Raw genomic sequence first — 21,902 nt, forward strand, 5'->3', positions numbered from 1 at the left:
TTTTGTACCTTATCAGTTACTTCCATTTTTTTTTAAATGTAAATCGCTCCAGACAATGCATGAAACCACTTGATGTAAGGAGCTAACAAAAACGAACAATGATCATTTTTATATTGCTCGCCTGTGATTGTCATTTTGTCTTTATTGTTGCTGCATTATTATTCTGTGTCCTTATAAAGTCTTATAAGTTTAGCTAATCCTGATCAACAAATATCTGTAGCAATCATAAATAAAATAAAGACATTTTCTCTCACAAATCAATGTACCTGCAAAGCAATTTGGCCACACACTGGCAAATCATCTTGCAGGGCACATTAATTCCATTTGTCCCCTTAGGAACTTTTTTAGCACCATTGGAAATCACAGTCGGTTAGCAGAGAGAACCCAGAAATCATTTTGAAGAAAGACTTCTCTCTCTCTCTCTCTCTCTCTCTCTCTCTCTCTCTCTCTCTCTCTCTCTCTCTCTCACACACACACACACACACACACACACAAACACACCCTGTCCATCGGATGGTCCAGAATAGACGATCTCTGCCGAAGATAATTGCTGGCCAACATTTAACAGCACAAAGAACTTTCAATTCTTCATTTTCTTTACTCGGACACCGTCCAGCTTTGTTGTTTTAAAAGGGGGTGCTACGCTTTCGTTTATATGCATCTCGCATCTCTAAATATCTCTCAGATATGATTCGACTCAAATTACAGTTTTTAAACGATTTAGTAGTAGTAGTAGTAGTAGTAATAGTATTTGGAAGAAGAAGAAGAAGAAGAAGAAGAAGAAGACAATTTCACTGCCAATAATTTGGGGGACTAAAATAGGATTTAATTATATTTTCAAAACTTTTATATTATCTGTATAATTCACTGCCTATTACTCAGAAGAACGTTGAGTTAAGTAGGAATTAGTGTGGTACTAGAATTTAATGTGAATATTTCGTGTTTCAAACGTTTTTTATTTTATAGAATTTACTTTGGATACTTTTTATATGAAGAACGGAACGAAAATAAATAACTTTGTTCGACTTTTTAAAATTATTTTAACTGATTCATAATATTGAACATACATGTGTATTTCTGACTTATTTTATTTTAAAGGGACTTCTATGTGATTACACCGGCTCGCACCGGTTTTTATCTACCCGTAAATTGCCACTTTTCCCGGCTTGTTAAATAGTTTTAGGTAAGCATTTTTGTTAATGGTTGAATAAATTGTTTATTAAAATTATGATTTTTATTTGACAGGTGCGCCTTGATAAAGAAAAGATTTTTGGTTAGTTTTTATTGTTTCTCACAGTGTTTACTGTCGAAATTAAATGTCAATTTTTTCTAATTTAAGTCTATTATTGCAACTTTTGGGATTTCAAAATAATAAAAACTAGAATTCGAAAGATTTCTAAAGAAATATGAAGTTAATCTATTTTTTTATTTATTTATTTAATTTTTTTTTTTTTTTTTTGAAATGGTGAAATGAAAAAGTGATGAAAAATCAAATATACAATAAATAAATGTTACCATAACCAATAAAAGTTACCTTTCTACCTAGTTGGTTCACAAAGTTTTAAATGCTCTTTATTTCATCAAAAATATTCAGTTTTTACGAGTTACTTTAGCAATCACGTGAATTTGCAATGTTTGAATTATTTTTATCTGCAATATCTTTATCTTTCAGCCATATATATTTCGTACAGATCATTCCTTGAATTCCTTATAGTTTTATTGAATAATTATTTTAAATTCTTCCGTAGTATATGCATGTGTAAAATGATAATAATAATAATAATAATATTACTAAACGATTCAATGAATAAGTATTCTAAATGTATATTAGGTTAAAGATTAAAAAAAAAAAAAAATGGCATCTTCTTCTTTGGAAAGCAAGCCACGTTTTGATTGGGGGGGGTATTTTTTAGACTCCCATGTTAAGAACGGCTTTCAGAATAAACACCCCCAACCTCCCCATGTTAAGAATGACTTTCGCAATAAACATGCTCAACCTCGAAAGCCGTTCTTAACATAGGGAAGTTGGCATGTGTAAAAATTCCAAAAAAAAAAATCAAAATGAGGCTTGCTTTCCAAAGAAGAAGATGCCGCTATTTTTTTTTTTTAGCTGCTTGGAAAAACTGAATTTTTAATATTAAATAATGAGCAATAAAAAAAAAAAACTACTTGAAAACCAAAACAAATGAGCCAGGTAGGTATAAAATTAACTTTTCTTGAATACGGTAACATTTATTTCTTGTATATATATATTTTTTCGTATATTTGTTTGTTGGCTTTTCTGCTAAATTACCCCTAAAAGATGCTTGGGCACTTCTGCAGGGCAGTGACATATTAGCAACAGAGATGAGTTATCGACCCCTGTTATTCGAAAGAGAAATGCCGTGTAGCTGCCATTATGTGAACCTCAAATATAAACAGGTGTTTACGATAACACAAAAATATATAATAACGAAATAAATAATGCAAAAATGTGAAAATCAAAGCATTTATTGTGCAAAAATGTAGCAAAATATAATTTTAATGTATTAATATGATTTCTTTTCAATGAGTGATTCAGAACTGAAAATGAAATCATAAATATAATAAAACATGAAACATTTATAGATTGTTTTAGAATTGTTGTTTTTTTTTTACGGTAAGGTTGTATAAAAATGTAGCTAAATATAATTTAAAAAACATGAAATATTTATAAAGGTTTAAAAATAATTTGTTTTTTGTACAGAAAGATTGTATAAAAATATATAAAAATATAATTTTAGTTTGCATGCACTTTTAGAAGAGGAAGAATTATCGATCCCTGTTCTTTGGCTGACAAGCAGCATCTGTTGGTGGTTCATGAAACTAAAATACACACATTTGCCTCATGTCACCAACATGCAGAAGTGCTGATATTTATCATAATTATTTTTTAGTTTATGTTTAAATTTTGTTTCTGTTCGAAATATATGAAAAAAATTAATCTCTAAAAGGAAAAAGTGCATATTTACATGATTGAAAAAATGACAGTGACGAATGTTAAAAAATAAAAGTACAAAAATTCGTTTGAATTTCAGGTCCAAATAAGTCAACTTTAAAAATCTTTGGAAAAATAATTATCTCTTTTGGTTGTTTTTTTTTTTTTTTTTTTTTTAACTATTTCAAGGATAAGTAGTAAATTAAAAATCTTAAGATATTATATTAAAGAAAAAATGGAAAGAAGTTTGTGTTTACTATAACCTTTTTACATAAATATTATGCAAGTATAAATCATGTATAATATCTGTATGAATATAATTACACGTAATAGTTAACTAAAGATGATCATCCTATAAGAAAACCAAAAAAACTAATAGGGAATTAAAACAAATGTTTAAAAGAATATGCAAATTAGCTAGATCTTTTGCAGATGAATGCAATTCCACGACCCACATATAACAAAATTGTATTTTTATAAATATATAATTACACGTAATAGTTAACTAAAGATGATCATCCTATAAGAAAACCAAAAAAACTAATAGGGAATTAAAACAAATGTTTAAAAGAATATGCAAATTAGCTAGATCTTTTGCAGATGAATGCAATTCCACAACCCACATATAACAAAATTGTATTTTCTTTATAAATAAATAAAAAAAAGGGGTTTTTAATATGAATATCGATACAAAAATACAAATTTATAGGAGTATAGATTAGAGATATGATTTTAGTTAAAATTTCGTTATCAAATATTTTTCGTTCAATTTTATAATTAGAGATATTTATAATTTTTCTGGAAACTAAATTTAAGTATTATACATTATTATTATTTACATTTCAGTTAATCATGTCCCTGGCTGATGAACTGTTGGCTGATTTGGAAGAAGGAGGTGACAATTTGGAAACTAATGATGTTGAAGAACCGGAAGAAGTTACTGAAGTCACCGACATTGTTATGGAAGTTGATACTAGCAGACATTCTGTACGAAGTGTTGCTAAACTTCGAGACAGTAAAGAAGTAAGAAATTGATTTCAATATTTTGGAAAATTTGTAAAATGTTCAAAAAGTAAAAAAATTAATAACACTTTTCAATATAAAAATCATCAATAACAATAACCTTTGTAACAGAACTATTTTGAATAAAATAAATACAATTAAATAAAAGAAGGATGCATTGTTATTAACAATACCAGGCCATTTTTTTTCTTGACATCTAATAAACTCAAATTAAGCTTTATTGAAAAAAGCATAAAAACAAAGAGATATGGTCATTATTTTTTTTTTAAATCAGTCCATTAGAACTAGAGTCATGATCATTCAAAGTATCAAAAAATGCATGGTTCACTGGACATTTTGTCTTAAGTCAGTTCTGTTCAAATGCAGGAAATTTGCACAATTTATGGAATTAATCTTTAAAAAACTGTATCTTCAGATTTTTTAAAGATATTATAATGAAATTTTGAACACATTATCACAATACTCTGAAGGTTCAGATGGCTGTATTTATGACCATCTCACTTGGTAACTTATGGACTAATTAATATACTAATTAGCATATTTAAGTTTCATTCTAACAACTTTAAGTAGAATCACTGTAAAAACTGCTAAAAGAAATGGTAAGTGAGGCTTTATCATCATGTGAAGTATTATTCTGATGGACATTATCATTTGTCATCATCACACTGTGAAAAATCCAACATGGTGACCAGAAAATCCAAAATAGCCACCATTCATATAAAGGATTAACAAAATCTGGCTTATAACATATCAAATTAAAGGAAATTGTGTACAAATTGCAATTATCAAAGACCGTTTTCAAGCACATAAAACTATTTACCATCATTAAAAGTTGCAGTATTGTAAGTATTTTCACTTACATACACTGAAGGAAGCTGTGAACCATTATTAGGTACGGGCAAAAATGAGCGGACAAAGATAGGGGGACATAGTTTTGAAAGCTGATTTATCATTTTTTTGTAGATTTCCAACTACTTTAATAATGTTTATACATTTTGAGCATTGGCATTCATTTTGCCCGTACCTAACCATTATGAACCACCTTGGGTGTTTGTAGCAAATATAATCTAAAAGAACTGGTATTTGTAGGAATCGTAGAGATTTTGCAGTTTATTTTACAATAAATTTGTTTTTCTAACTCCTTAATTTTAGCAAGATTTCTTAATTTTGCTCTTTTTAATCAGTTGTTGGTTCCCCCACCCCCAACAAAGGAGGAATTGGACCTAGTAATTCACTCCTGTTTGTCTGTTTGCACTTTTCTCAATAACCACGCCTTGGATTTTAAAAAAATTTAGCACAAACACTAGTCATGATAAAAGTAAATTTTTGTCAGAACGGATTTTCTGGGATAACTCTGGTTAACCCCCCCCCCCCGGCCATTATTGGGGTAAAATTGCTCTAAAAATGTTCATTCATTCATTTGTTCTCAATAACCACACCTGGAATTTTTTTTGTAATTTTGCACAAACATTAGTCATGGTGACAGTAAATGTTTCACTCCTGGAGGGAGATTCCACATGCTCAGCTTGTTGAAATGAATATTGTGAAATTTCCAGCACATTGAAAATTTTCAAAACTGAAATTTTCCCATTAATTGAAGAATTTATCTATTTGATAACTTTTTGGTTTGCTGTACAAGAGTTCCACCAGCTAATGCTAATATTTAAGAATTATCACAATGTAAGATTTCACCTACAACAAAATAACATAAGATATTTAATTTTTATCCTTAGTCTTATTATTTGAAAAACACATTTATTATAAAGTAGGCAGATTCATCATTTGAACATCTAGCAGTCTAATAATATAAATACATTTTCAAAAATGAGTTTGGTATATTTTCATAGCTAGTGCAAAAGAAAGAATGATTAAAAATTTAAAAAATCAAAACAAAAAATAATGAAATGATTGTACCTATTTACTATGCCTCCCCACGGGACAGAGTTAGACACCAGGGTCGTTTTTTAACATGGAGAAAAGGTACAAAAATAAAAATTGTCTCAGTCGTGAAGGATTTCTCCTCCACCGAAAGAGAACAAGAAATAGAAGTGCAGCATCTGAAGAACAGATACTACACTTTGAGATATTAAATCTTTTATTCATGTTAAAAAAATACAGTCAAAATCAACGATGAACAAAAAACTTAGGCACATGGCCAACTCAAAAGGGGGGATTTGGGGGGTCGTTGGTCATCCTTGTCACTCCAGAACTGAACAAAGTCAAAAGTTTCTCCCAGCTAGTATCTTCTTTCACCATAATACCGCATTCACCCTTTCATATTTGGGGATGTCCTACTTAACTCCCAATTTTTAAAACATTTTTTATTGACGTGTAAAAACAAAAAAAGATAACAATAAAATGGTAATACTACACTTTGATCTTGTCCCGAAGGCCAAATGATTGTAGCAAAATATATATATATATGTGTATGTATGTATGTACCTGTGGAGAAAGTGGCTTAGCTTTAAAGAGACTGCGCGTTTGTGCCTGCAGAGCACAAACTAAGAATCAAGATGGTGCCCGCATGCGTTTATGTGGAAAAAAAGTCTCGTGGAATCTCGGAGAATCTCGTACCCTGATTCCATAAATAACGAGGAAAGGAAAGCGGGAAGAGAGACGATTTTGAGTCACGAAAACGAACGGACGTGTGTAAAAGAAGAGGTAGAAGAAAAGAGTGTGGTGAACAAAACAAACAACGACTCGGTTGAAAGTAGAGTTGTAACGAACATAAGCTATTCCGGCATGACGTCAGGATTTGACCCCAAGCTAATTCCCCTGTTTGATGGCAGTAGCACTGATCACTCAGTGCAGGAATGGGTGGAAAAATCAGAATTAATATGTCAGCTCAGTGGGGTGAAGCATATAGAATGCGTGGTCCCAATGCGCCTCACTGGGGGAACATATGCAGTATACCAGCAGTTGGCTGATGAGGAAAAAACAGATTTTGCCTACATCAAGCGCGCCCTTTTTACAGCATTTGCATTAGATCCAATTACTGCATGGAAGGAATTCATGGCCCGAAAATTACATCCCGGGGAAACGGTGGATGTGTATCTGGCTGAGCTAAAAAAGCTATCGGTCCTTTTTGGAGGGATGTCAGACAAAGGCTTGGTGTGCGCCTTTGTTGCAGGATTACCTAAGAGTGTGGAAGATCTGCTCCGTGCCTCATCCCAAGTGGACGAGATGGACATATCGGAAGTATTGGCGCGGGCACGAGCAATACTAAAGAAAAGCCCTAACACTATAGACCAAGTGGCAGCTGTACAACCATCACAGGTTGGATTGCAGGACCTGGGCGCAGCTACAACCTGCTATAAGTGTGGAGGACCCAACCATTTGGCCCATGATTGTCTTCCGTCACGTCAACCAACTCGGAAACTTGACGGGCCGCAGTGCTACAAGTGCAAAAAACGCGGACACCTGGCCCGCACCTGTCCGGGAAACGAGCAAGGGGAAGAAGCTACAGCGCCAGTCTTCTCCCCAGATCGTCATTGAGCAGGGCGCTACCCACTGTAAGCATACACATTAATGGAAGCGAGCGCCTCACGCTTGTGGACATTGGGTGCACCCAGACTCTCGTAAGCAAGATATGCTGTGCCACTTGGAAAGCAGAGAGAATTCCGGTACTAACTGTAGGCGGGGGTTCACTAGCCTCTTGTGGGGTGAGCATTATCCGCGCAAGCATCAACGACGGACCTGCAGTAGCTGTGCGAGCCCTGGTGATGGAGGGAGAGCTTCTCGGGTACGACCTACTCTTGGGTATGGACTTGATTACACAACTGGGCGGAATTACCGTGGACAGAACCGGCAAGGTACAGTTCTCCCGATGTGAGGAACATGTTTGTGCTGCCATAACTCTCGACGAGCCTGACTTTCATGCAGAGTATGATAGAAACACCAATGCATAGACGGCATCTTGGAAGTGGTCAAATGATCAGTCACCAATATCCTTGCGAAACCGGTTATCGGAATATCCCCCACCCATGTGGCTAAGGGAACAGTATGAAGAAGTACTGCAAACGTGGATCGACAATGGCTCGCTTCTTCCATACCCAGAGGATTTGGCCTCCCGCGAGGGCTGATTCCCTTGATGACCGTCGTAAAAGAGACCAAACAAAAGGTCCGCCCCGTCCTAGACTACCGTGAGCTCAATGAGCATGTCGACCCATATACAGCAAGGGCTGATGTGTGTGCACTCAAATTGAGGGAGTGGCGACAGCAGGGATCGAACGTGGCAACTCTGGACCTATGCAGGGCCTATCTGCAAATACGCATTGAGAAGAAATTGTGGCCATTTCAGACTGTGGAAATTAGAGGAACCCGATATTGTCTAACCAGGCTAGGGTTCGGTCTAAATGTGGCCCCAGGCATTATGACAGCAATCATGCATGCTATCCGGCAGCAAGATGAGGCAGTGCAACAGGCAACATCCTCATACATCGATGATATATTCGTCAATGAGAACCTTATGTCAGCGCAATCGGTTAGAACGCACTTTGAAAGCTTTGGACTGACATGTAAGGAACCAGAGCATCTGTGCGATGGAGCAAAAGTTCTCGGCCTGCACGTGCGCAATAGCAAGGAGGGACTTTGCTGGAGAAGAGGAAGTCACGTTCCCAAGGTCCCAGTAGACATCACTCGATGAACAGTGTTTTCGCTTTGTGGAAAAATGGTAGGCCATTTCCCTGTGTGCAGTTGGCTCAGGGTGGCCGTGGCAGCCATAAAGAGACGTGCAACAGCCGTGCCGTCGGGATGGGACGATGCAGTACACATTGTCACCCTAAGGAGCATGTTGACAGAGACTGTGTCCAGAGTGACCAGTGATGACCCCGTTCAGGGAAAGTGGTGCGTCAGCGGGAATGAGTTCACGGTCTGGGTGGATGCTAGTTCACTGGCCCTTGGAGTTGCCCTTGCAGTTAATGATTCCATTATTGAAGATGCCTGTTGGCTTCGGCCAGAGAATGATTCGAGGCACATAAACCTGGCCGAATTTGATGCCACATTGAAGGGCGTTAACTTGGCGCTTCAATGGCATGCCAAGGTTCTACATATCATGACTGACTCGGCATGCACTCATCGGTGGATAACCGATGCATTAAGTGGAAGAGCACGGCTGACGACACGAGCATCGAGTGAGATGTTAATTCGAAGACGGCTTGCCACCTTGGTCGACACCATCACAGAGTACGACTTGACCGTGGACGTAGTGTTGATCAGGTCTGCGCTCAACAGAGCAGATGCTTTGACAAGAGTCCCTCAACGATGGCTTCTGGCTGGTGCTCGGAGAGATGCTGATAATCTGCAAAACACATGTGCAGCAGTTGTGTGTAATGTGGATGCAGCGCGCATCATGGACATTCATCGACAGTGTGGACATCCTGGCATCAAGCGGACACTGTACTTTGTCAAGATGAGTAGGAAAAAAAGATATCCAAAGAGTGGTGGAAAGTTGCGAGGCCTGCCAATCCATCGACCCAGCTCCAGCACGATGGAAGAAAGGGGAGTTAGGAGTGAGTGGTAAGTGGCAGAGAGTGGGCATGGACATCACACACTATGGTGGCAACCACTTCCTTACCCTCATCGATTGTGGGCCTACACGTTTCGCAGTCTGGAGACTCCTCGGGCGTCAGGACTCTTGCAACATTATTCACCAGCTGTCATCCGTGTTCTGTGAAAGAGGTGAGCCCGATGAAGTGCTGACGGACAACGACCCAGCCTTTTGCAGCCATCAGATGAGGTAGTTCTTACAAGAGTGGGGTGTGCGTCTGCGGCTTAGATGCGCTTATGTGCCTTCTGGCAATGGTATAGCTGAGAGAAGCCATCGCAGCATCAAAACAATTGCAGCCAGGAAGCAGTGCACCATCACAGAAGCTGTGTACTGGTATAATCTCATGCCAAAGGATGGCGTCTCTCCAGGAACGGCGCCTGCAAACGCAATCTATCAGTACCGTGTCCGAGAAAAAGGAATCCACCCCGATACAACTGTGGTCACTGAGATAGAACGGAATCGATATGCCAAAGGGGATGCTGTCTGGGTGAAGCTGCCAGGAAACCGATGTACTGACAAGTATAAACGAGGCACAGTGACCGATGTGGTGAATCAGCAGTGTGTCCAGGTTGATGGCGTACCTCGTCACGTTAGGGACCTACGGCCGGCGACACATGTACCACCTCCAGTGGACGATGAGAGTGATTCTGACTCTGAGACGAGTGGGCCATCGCTTTGGTTTGCACCATCCCTATCAAGCAATGACTCTGATATCAGTACCCTCCACGGAGATGAAGCCTTCCCCGACCATCAGGCGGTGGATGAGAGCGCACGCAAAGACAAGAGCAGCACTGTCCCCCTTCGTAGAAGCACCCGACGGTGGCAATCACCACCCCCCTGTCGTCTCTGATCATGAGATCAGGGGGGAGTGTGGAGAAAGTGGCTTAGCTTTAAAGAGACTGCGCGTTTGTGCCTGCAGAGCACAAACTAAGAATCAAGATGGCGCCCGCCTGCATTTATGTGGAAAAAAGTCTCGTGGAATCTCGGAGAATCTCGTACCCTGATTCCGAAAAGAATGAGGACAGGAAAGCAGGAAGAGAGACGATTTTGAGTCACGAAAACGAACGGACGTGTGTAAAAGAAGAGGTAGAAGAAAAGAGTGTGGTGAACAAACAACGACTTGGTTGAAAGTAGAGTTGTAACGAACACAGTAGCGGAACACACGTCTGAAAATCATAAAGCCTCTAAAGAAAGTATCATAGAAAAATACACAAAATTCTATGCTGATATGAAATGAAGTAAAAAAAGGTGCTTATGCAAAGAAGATACCTTGCCATTTTTGTTTTACAGTATCTTTATTTTATTAAATTGTTCCAAAACACCCTGCCCTCCTATGTTAAGAATAGGTCTCTAAATAATGACATTATTATTTTAGTATGATACCTTCTCTGCATATGTATTGAAAAAAAAAATTGAAATGTTATAATTCAATATTGTTTTAATATTTCCAGAGCCTTCCAAAGATAATAATAAAAGATATAAAAGAATGAATTGTTAATTTGAACATGCACGAATGTTTTGTTATGAATTTCATACAAAAACATCTTTTGTCACAGCACTCAAAAAATCATGTTATTGGCACTCGTCACTATTTCTATCGATATGTATGTAAAAAGTGTTCAGCCAATTCTCTTTAAATTTTAAGACAAAAAAAATTAACGTATTGTCTATTAAATACCATTTGAAGGAAGTTTCTATCTTGACTTTATACTACATAGCCTCAGCTTTGAAATGTTCTAACTTTTGACTTGAAAAACACCCATGTTTTGTTCAAATTTCATGGCAAAGACATTTCTTTTCCCTTATTGACTAAAAAAAATGAAATGTCATCAACTGGTAGAACTTCTTTATCGAGTGTTCATACAAGGTTTGCACAGTTCTTAAATTTGGACTTTTACCTTGAAAAGGCCTTATTTCTATTATTACCATGAAAAATCCTTGAAAATATGGAAAATGTCTTGAAAAAGCCTTGAAAATTGTCCAGTAAACATTTGTCGAGATATTAAAAATAAAAGCAAAATAAATACTAATAATAGGTATCCCAAACCAAAATTTTATTTTCATTATATCTAAAAAAAAAAAAAAATTAATGTGGTCATATAGATTTTGTAAACCATAAACAAAAGTATCAAATTTATTTTGGTAGCTCAATTAGCCATCAAGTTATGCTTGTTCAAAGTTTGTTGGAAAGTTGAAAATTTGCTATTATGGTCCAGAATCCAAATTTCATAGTATATAACTAAAAATATAAGCTACTAACAAGTGAAAAATCCTTATAAATGTAATTTCATCTTGTGGTAAATGAAAATTAATACTAATGAAAGCAATAATTATTAGATGAAACCAACCTAAACACTAGGCAAAATCTCACTACCAATGGAAAAAAAGTGCAAATATGACACGGAAATGCAACTTTGACTGTTCATATCAATTTCATTTCAAAAGCTAATGTATTGAATCTTCTTAGTATGATTCATAACACATTAGAGATCAAGATAATTTATGATTAAAAGAAAAAATTAATAAAACCACTCAATTGTGGACCATGTAAAATCAGTCGAACAGATAATTTGGTAAAACGGGCAAAAAAGAGTTTTAAAAAATGAGTCAAAGTATATGTTCCTGAAATAACTGTAAAAATGTAACCATTGGAGGTAGAAGCTTGAAACTTTGCAACTTTACTAATTTTGGGGTGAGGAATTAAAAAAAAATGTTTGCCTTGGTTCTAATAACAAAACTTTTTGCCACAGAAATATTTTTACTTTGGGGGATTTAAACTCTCCAAAATAGGACTGACAACAATAAGATTTAGAAATTTGTTATACAAAAAGTCACAAGTCATTTTTTTCAAGCATTGAAAAACTTTCAACTTAAAAGACAAGTAAACAAGTAAGATAATTTATAGGCAGAGGTCTTACTACAATTCCTTTCCTTATTGATTTTCTCTCAGAATTCTTTCATAAGCTTCTGCTATGGTAGATATATCAAGAACACTCCAAATCCTACCATCACTTAAAACTGGCATTACCTCAAAACCCCATCTGTAAAACAAATGCTGACTCTACCTGTGCAATGTCATCTGACAAAGGCCATCGAAAAAAAAATCTTTTCTACCTTTGGTTTACGATAAAAATTTTATTACAGCCCTAGATGCAGATATAACCTCAATGACTTGGCCAATGTAAAAGTTGGTATAGTAGACAGCAACCCATTGTCCTTGGTGCTCATAACTAAAGATATCCTGAGGTGGTTCTTCATCACAACTACAGGAGTTATCAATGTTCAGCAGATTCACTAAGGGACTTTTTTTTTTTGTTGCTTTGGAGGTGGAAATGAATCAACTGGATTTCTTCTCAAGTAGTCAGAGAGAGCAGCTTCCATTTGAACTTTATTTCCACTGGTGTTGATTTTGACACCTAACATAACCTTCAGATATCTCAGTTCAAGTTTATCAAAAACACCTGATAGAACATATACGTCTCGGGGGTACTTCTACAGTTTATCGCCGAAAATTGATAACACCATTTTTTTTTTTCATGCACCTGTCGTTAAAATCCGAGGGAGAAATCAGTATTTTAAACTATGCCCGAAGCATGAAATAAAATAAAAAAATTAAACTAGATAATGATTTTTCGGTTTCATTTAAATTAATTTGTTGTTGACCCTTTAAAGTTGCTTTAATTCAAAAAAATGTTTCATTAAAATTATTTATTTGTTCGAAAAAAAAAACAAAAAAAAACTATTTTATAAAAATCCAATGTTGCTTTCATTACAAAATTGTTTTATTAAAATTATATTTTCTTATGCAAACTTTTTAATAAATTTTTTTACAATTATATTTGCATAAATTTTTTTACAATTATATTTGCATAAATTTTTATACAATTATATTTGCATAAATTTTTATACAATTATATTTGCATAAATTTTTATACAATTATATTTGCATAAATTTTTATACAATTATATTTGCATAAATTTTTTTACAATTATATTTGCATAAATTTTTTTACAATTATATTTGCATAAATTTTTTTACAATTATATTTGCATAAATTTTTTTACAATTATATTTGCATAAATTTTTTTACAATTATATTTGAATAAATTTTTTAACAATTATATTTGATAAATTTTTATACAATTATATTTGCATAAATTTTTGCACAATTATATTTGCATAAATTTTTATACAATTATATTTGCATAAATTTTTATACAATTATATTTGCATAAATTTTTATACAATTATATTTGCATAAATTTTTATACAATTATATTTGCATAAATTTTTTTACAATTATATTTGCATAAATTTTTTTACAATTATATTTGCATAAATTTTTTTACAATTATATTTGCATAATTTTTTATACAATTATATTTGATAAATTTTTATACAATTATATTTGCATAAATTTTTATACAATTATATTTGCATAAATTTTTATACAATTATATTTGCATAAATTTTTATACAATTATATTTGCATAAATTTTTATACAATTATATTTGCATAAATTTTTATACAATTATATTTGCATAAATTTTTATACAATTATATTTGCATAAATTTTTATACAATTATATTTGCATAAATTTGTATACAATTATATTTGCATAAATTTTTATACAATTATATTTGCATAAATTTTTATACAATTATATTTTCATAAATTTTTATACAATTATATTTGCATAAATTTTTATACAATTATATTTGCATAAATTTTTATACAATTATATTTCCATAAATTTTTATACAATTATATTTGGATAAACTTTTATACAGTTATATTTGCATAAATTTTTATACAGTTATATTTGCATAAATTTTTATACAGTTATATTTGCATAAATTTTTATACAATTATATTTGCATAAATTTTTATACAATTATATTTGCATAAATTTTTATACAATTATATTTGCATAAATTTTTATACAATTATATTTGCATATATTTTTATACAATTATATTTGCATAAATTTTTATACAATTATATTTGCATAAATTTTTATACAATTATATTTGCATAAATTTTTATACAATTATATTTGCATAAATTTTTATACAATTATATTTGCATAAATTTTTATACAATTATATTTGCATAAATTTTTATACAATTATATTTGCATAAATTTCTATACAATTATATTTGCATAAATTTTTATACAATTATATTTGCATAAATTTTTATACAATTATATTTACATAAATTTTAATACAATTATATTTGCATAAATGTTTATACAATTATATTTGCATAAATGTTTATACAATTATATTTGCATAAATGTTTATACAATTATATTTGCATAAATTTTTTTACAATTATATTTGCATAAATTTTTTTACAATTATATTTGCATAAATTTTTATACAATTATATTTGCATAAATTTTTATACAATTATATTTGCATAAACATTTTTACAATTATATTTGCATAAATTTTTTTACAATTATATTTGATAAATTTTTATACAATTATATTTGCATAAATAATTTTACAATTATATTTGCATAAATTTTTATACAATTATATTTGCATAAATTTTTATACAATTATATTTGATAAATTTTTATACAATTATATTTGCATAAATTTTTTTACAATTATATTTGCATAATTTTTTATACAATTATATTTTATAAATTTTTATACAATTATATTTGCATAAATTTTTATACAATTTTATTTTTAACATAAATTTTTATACAATTATATTTGGATAAATTTTTATACAATTATATTTGCATAAATTTTTATACAATTATATTTGCATACATTTTTTTACAATTATATTTGCATAAATTTTTATACAATTATATTTGCATAAATGTTTATACAATTATATTTGCATAAATTTTTATACAATTATATTTGCATAAATTTTTATACAATTATATTTGCATAAATTTTTATACAATTATATTTGCATAAATTTTTATACAATTATATTTGCATAAATTTTTATACAATTATATTTACATAAATTTTTATACAATTATATTTGGATAAATTTTTATACAATTATATTTGCATAAATTTTTATACAATTATATTTGCATAAATTTTTTTACAATTATATTTGATAAATTTTTATACAATTATATTTGCATAAATATTTATACAATTATATTTGCATAAATTTTTATACAATTATATTTGCATAAATTTTTATACAATTATATTTGCATAAATTTTTTTACAATTATATTTGCATAAATTTTTTTACAATTATATTTGCATAAATTTTTATACAATTATATTTGCATAAATTTTTATACAATTATATTTGATAAATTTGTATACAATTATATTTGCATAAATTTTTTTACAATTATATTTGCATAATTTTTTATACAATTATATTTGATAAATCTTTATACAATTATATTTGCATAAATTTTTATACAATTATATTTGCATAAATTTTTATACAATTATATTTGCATAAATTTTTATACAATTATATTTGCATAAATTTTTTTACAATTATATTTGCATAAATTTTTATACAATTATATTTGCATAAATTTTTATACAATTATATTTGCATAAGTTTTTTTACAATTATATTTGCATAAATTTTTATACAATTATATTTGGATAAATTTTTATAAAATTATATTTGCATAAATTTTTATACAATTATATTTGCATAAATTTTTATACAATTATATTTGGATAAATTTTTATACAATTATATTTGGATAAATTTTTATACAATTATATTTGCATAAATTTTTATACAATTATATTTGCATAAATTTTTTTACAATGATATTTGATAAATTTTTATACAATTATATTTGCATAAATTTCTTTACAATTATATTCGCATAAATTTTTTTACAATTATATTTGGATAAATTTTTATACAATTATATTTGCATAAATTTTTATACAATTATATTTGCATAAATTTTTATACAATTATATTTGCATAAATTTTTATACAATTATATTTGCATAAATTTTTTTACAATTATATTTGCATAAATTTTTTTACAATTATATTTGCATAAATTTTTATACAATTATATTTGATAAATTTTTATACAATTATATTTGATAAATTTTTATACAATTATATTTGCATAAATTTTTTTACAATTATATTTGCATAATTTTTTATACAATTATATTTGATAAATTTTTATACAATTATATTTGCATAAATTTTAATACAATTTTATTTTTAACATAAATTTTTATACAATTATATTTGGATAAATTTTTATACAATTATCTTTGATAAATTTTTATACAATTATATTTGCATAAATTTTTATACAATTATATTTGCATAAATTTTTATACAATTATATTTGCATAAATTTTTTTACAATTATATTTGCATAAATTTTTTTACAATTGTATTTGCATAAATTTTTATACAATTATATTTGCATAAATTTTTATACAATTATATTTGCATAAATTTTTTTACAATTATATTTGCATAAATTTTTTTACAATTATATTTGCATAAATATTTATACAATTATATTTGGATAAATTTTTATAAAATTATATTTGCATAAATTTTTATACAATTATATTTGCATAAATTTTTATACAATTATATTTGCATAAATTTTTATACAATTATATTTGGATAAATTTTTATACAATTATATTTGGATAAATTTTTATACAATTATATTTGCATAAATTTTTATACAATTATATTTGCATAAATTTTTTTACAATTGTATTTGATAAATATTTATACAATTATATTTGCATAAATTTTTTTACAATTATATTTGCATAAATTTTTTTACGATTATATTTGGATAAATTTTTATACAATTATATTTGCATAAATTTTTATACAATTATATTTGCATAAATTTTTATACAATTATATTTGCATAAATTTTTTTACAATTATATTTGCATAAATTTTTTTACAATTATATTTGCATAATTTTTATACAATTATATTTGCAGAAATTTTTATACAATTATATTTGCATAAATTTTTATACAATTATATTTGCATAAATTTTTTTACAATTATATTTGCATAAATTTTTTTACAATTATATTTGATAAATTTTTATACAATTATATTTGCATAAATTATTTTACAATTATATTTGCATAAATTTTTATACAATTATATTTGCATAAATTTTTATACAATTATATTTGATAAATTTTTATACAATTATATTTGATAAATTTTTATACAATTATATTTGCATAAATTTTTTTACAATTATATTTGCATAATTTTTTATACAATTATATTTGATAAATTTTTATACAATTATATTTGCATAAATTTTTATACAATTTTATTTTTAACATAAATTTTTATACAATTATATTTGCATAAATTTTCATACAATTATATTTGCATAAATTTTTATACAATTATATTTGCATAAATTTTTATACAATTATATTTGCATAAATATTTTTACAATTATATTTGCATAAATTTTTATACAATTATATTTGCATAAATGTTTATACAATTATATTTGCTTAAGTTTTTTTACAATTATATTTGCATAAATCTTTATACAATTATATTTGCATAAATTTTTATACAATTATATTTGCATAAATTTTTATACAATTATATTTGCATAAATTTTTATACAATTATATTTGCAGAAATTTTTATACAATTATATTTGGATAAATTTTTATACAATTATATTTGCATAAATTATTATACAATTATATTTGCATAAATTATTATACAATTATATTTGCATAAATTATTATACAATTATATTTGCATAAATTATTATACAATTATATTTGCATAAATTATTATACAATTATATTTGCATAAATTTTTATACAATTATATTTGCATAAATTTTTATACAATTATATTTGGATAAATTTTTATACAATTATATTTGCATAAATTTTTATACAATTATATTTGGATAAATTTTTATACAATTATATTTGCATAAATTTTTATACAATTATATTTGCATAAATTTGTATACAATTATATTTGCATAAATTTGTATACAATTATATTTGCATAAATTTTTATACAATTATATTTGCATAAATTTTCATACAATTATATTTGCATAAATTTTCATACAATTATATTTGCATAAATTTTTATACATTAAATGTTTTGGTTTTTAAATTGCGCTCACCCAGTTTAGACAATTCTGAATGTCATTTTATTTTTCTGGTTTTAATAATTTTTTCATTTTCCGTTTTTAATAATAAAAAAATATATACGTTTCATGAAAAACATTCCCGTTTTCATTAATTAAATCAAAACATTTTCAATTAAATAATTATGGATATATGTTCTCTTTCACTTTCTTTATTTACTTTTTTTCATAGTTCTTTCTGGAAGTAATTAATAATTAATATTATTATTTTTTTGTTATTTATTTCTAACTTTGGTCATAGTTTAAAATATTGATTTCTCCCTCGAAGGTGCACGAAAAAAAATGGCGTCTCCATTTTCAGCGATAAACTGTAGAAGTATCGTCTCGGGAATTATTAAATAAACAAAAAAAAATGATTTTTGCAGTGAAATTAATTTTTTCATTTACATGCCACATGCACATAACTTAATTATATTTTAAGGTATTTTTTTAAGTAATGTACAGTGTACAAGAAATAATTTATCAAAAACACACAATAGAACATAAAAAAACACACAGTAGAACATAAAAAAACACACAATAGAACATAAAAAAACACAATAGAACATAAAAAAAATGCACATTTTTACATGAAATTAATTTTTTTTTATTTACACATGACTTGTTGCACGTAACTTAAACTTAGCTATATTTTGTTAATTTTTTTTTTTTTGTAATGTCTAATAAAAAATTTAACAAAATGTTACATATATCAAAAACGCCTGACAAATAAGTAAACAAAAAAATGAGGCACATTTTTTAAAATGAACAAAAAATTTTCCATCACAGTCACACGCAACTAAAAATGTATTTTTGGTTTAAAATGTACCCAGTTTAATTTTTAAAAGATAATTTAACAATGCTGAAGTTTATCCAACCGAAAGAAGATAAAGCAAAGTATGAAAGTTTGAAAGAAGGTAGAGAAAATAAACAAAAACAAGAACTTTGATTGAAAACTGTTTTTTTTCATTTTTTTTTTTTATTACATTTTTCACCCCAAACAAGGTAAATTGCCACTTTGGTGTAGGGGGCTACTATCAGGGGCAACAACTACTGGGGTACTATGTAGGGATTTGGGCAGCAAGATGTCGGTTCACGTTACACTTGAACTTCTGCACGTCAGTACTGTACTGTTAGGGAAGCAGGGACCTGGAATGGAATTCCAGAGTCTAGCGGTTCTGGGGAAGAAACTATTGGAGTAAAAAGATCTTTTACATCTAGGGATCTCTACAGTGTGGGGGTGGGATTTAGCAGCCTGTCGGGTTTGTCGAGGGTGCTCATGTCGTGGGGGCACAAGTGATTGCAGTTCGTCAGAGCATTCACCACTAAAATACTTGTAGAAAAGGCAGAGGGATGCAACATTTCGTTGATGGGACAGAGGCTGAAGCTTACTTTGTACATACTTGGGATTAAGTTGTAAATCTTCATGTGTAGGTACAGTCACTTTTATTAGTGACGCTCCTTGATTTATGAGCATAGTAATATGACACCAACAGATTATTAAAGAGGAGATATTTCTCTACAAAACTGAGATTTTCCGGATTTTTTCAATTGAATTTCTTTCATATTTCTTTCATTGAAGTTTTCAAGTTGGATTTTTTTTGTGAAAAACAACTTAATACCCTTTTTTAAGCTCACCATATTGATAAGTGACATTTTTTTCTTTAAAATGGTACTATTTTTTTTATACCTAGAGACTCACAATATCCCGCGTACCAAATTTGAAAAACACCAACATTTTTTTTGTGTAAAAAATAAAGCAGCGTTCACCAAAATTAGTGACATAACTTGAAGTACCCGTGAAAAAAAACTATTAGACACAAGAAAAAGAATTATATATCTATAAAGCAAAAAGACTAAATTTTATTTGAATCAAAACTTTATCAAAATAACCCAAAAAATAAACGAGGTATCGCAAGTTGAAGGGGAATTTAACTTTATTTATCAGTTTTCGCATCCTAAACTAGGCTAGTTTGGGATACCTACTATTAAATTATTTTTTAAAGTATTTAATGGTATTCCATTAAAATATTTTTTAAATATTAAAAATAAAATCGAAATACTTTGTTCTGATATTGCATCATATTTTAGTGGATACAAGAGTTACGTTGCTGTATGAAACTACCTAATGTTTTCCATATTGTATAGTTTTGTGACAAAGGGGTGTAACTCTTGTATCCACAATACCAGAAATTCCAAATTAAAAAGTAAAATGAACACAATGTACACCAATCGACAATGGGGGAAATATCAACATTTAATCGCGCTTGGTTATATATATGGGTCAGAGAATGTAAATATGATTGTTGACAGGTATATTATTATTTATGTTAAAAGGCATTTGTTTTGAGCAAAAATGGGTGAAAGTGCCTTGAAATTGCACATAACATTAAACACAAAACGAATGAAATCTGTAAATAGTTGATCAGTTTTGTTGCAAATTAGATAACTTCATATAAATAACTGTGTGAACTTTAAAACTATTTCATGAAATAAAGCGATGAAGTAAAATGACTTTTCCTGTTGTGAATTCTTAATTATTTTGGTTTATTATATTACTCTTTACATTTGAAATTTTGTTTTGAAAACTTTATTATTATTATATGGAGAAAGCCTTGAAAAACTTTGAACAACCTTAGAAAATGGACATTGAAAATTTGTACAAACCTTGTTATGTAAACAGACTCTGACCACATGGTTGCAAAAAGTCATCTACTGCTAGCAGATATGCTATACTGGCATATTCCATTGATAATAGTCAGATTTAAATAGCGATTTTTTGGAATATACAAATCATAACAAAAATATTGCAATACCATTATAAAGAAAAATTTATTGTAAATCCAGTCATATAAGTTTTATTTTGACAGACATAGGAGAAATTTACTAATTATGGATTTAAAGACTATGAAATTTACAAATTACGGATTTAATGACTATGACTAGATTTAGTAGCAGTATGTTCCTTGTTCAGTACTGAATGGTATGTTTTCTGACATTGTTATTGGTTCTTACATCTTATGTAATAAGCAGACATTTCAAATATATACTTTGGTTTTTTTAGTTTACAGCAATAATTTTGTTTGTGTATAATTAGCATTCAATCCTAGTTATTTTAACTCTATAATAATTGATTTTGTTTAATATATATATATATATATATATATATATATATATATATATAATTTTGTGTGTGTATTTCTCTACCAAACTAC

General features: G+C 29.0%; 1 protein-coding gene across 1 annotated transcript in view; it reads left to right on the plus strand.

The window, feature by feature from the left end:
- The first annotated feature begins 1,051 nt into the window (after positions 1-1,051).
- Positions 1,052-21,902, plus strand: part of LOC145276892 (U4/U6 small nuclear ribonucleoprotein Prp31-like) — a 54,363-nt gene continuing 33,512 nt past the window's right edge. The window contains exons 1-2 of the mRNA XM_080128327.1: positions 1,052-1,183; positions 3,803-3,979. Of these exons, the coding sequence (XP_079984453.1) occupies positions 3,809-3,979 (171 nt within the window). The 5' untranslated portion in view covers positions 1,052-1,183; positions 3,803-3,808. The remainder of the gene's footprint in view (positions 1,184-3,802; positions 3,980-21,902) is intronic.

Source organism: Euprymna scolopes, chromosome 5, assembly GCF_053919585.1.
Source record: "Euprymna scolopes isolate OS-2025 chromosome 5, ASM5391958v1, whole genome shotgun sequence".
NCBI classification, from domain to species: domain Eukaryota; kingdom Metazoa; phylum Mollusca; class Cephalopoda; order Sepiida; family Sepiolidae; genus Euprymna; species Euprymna scolopes.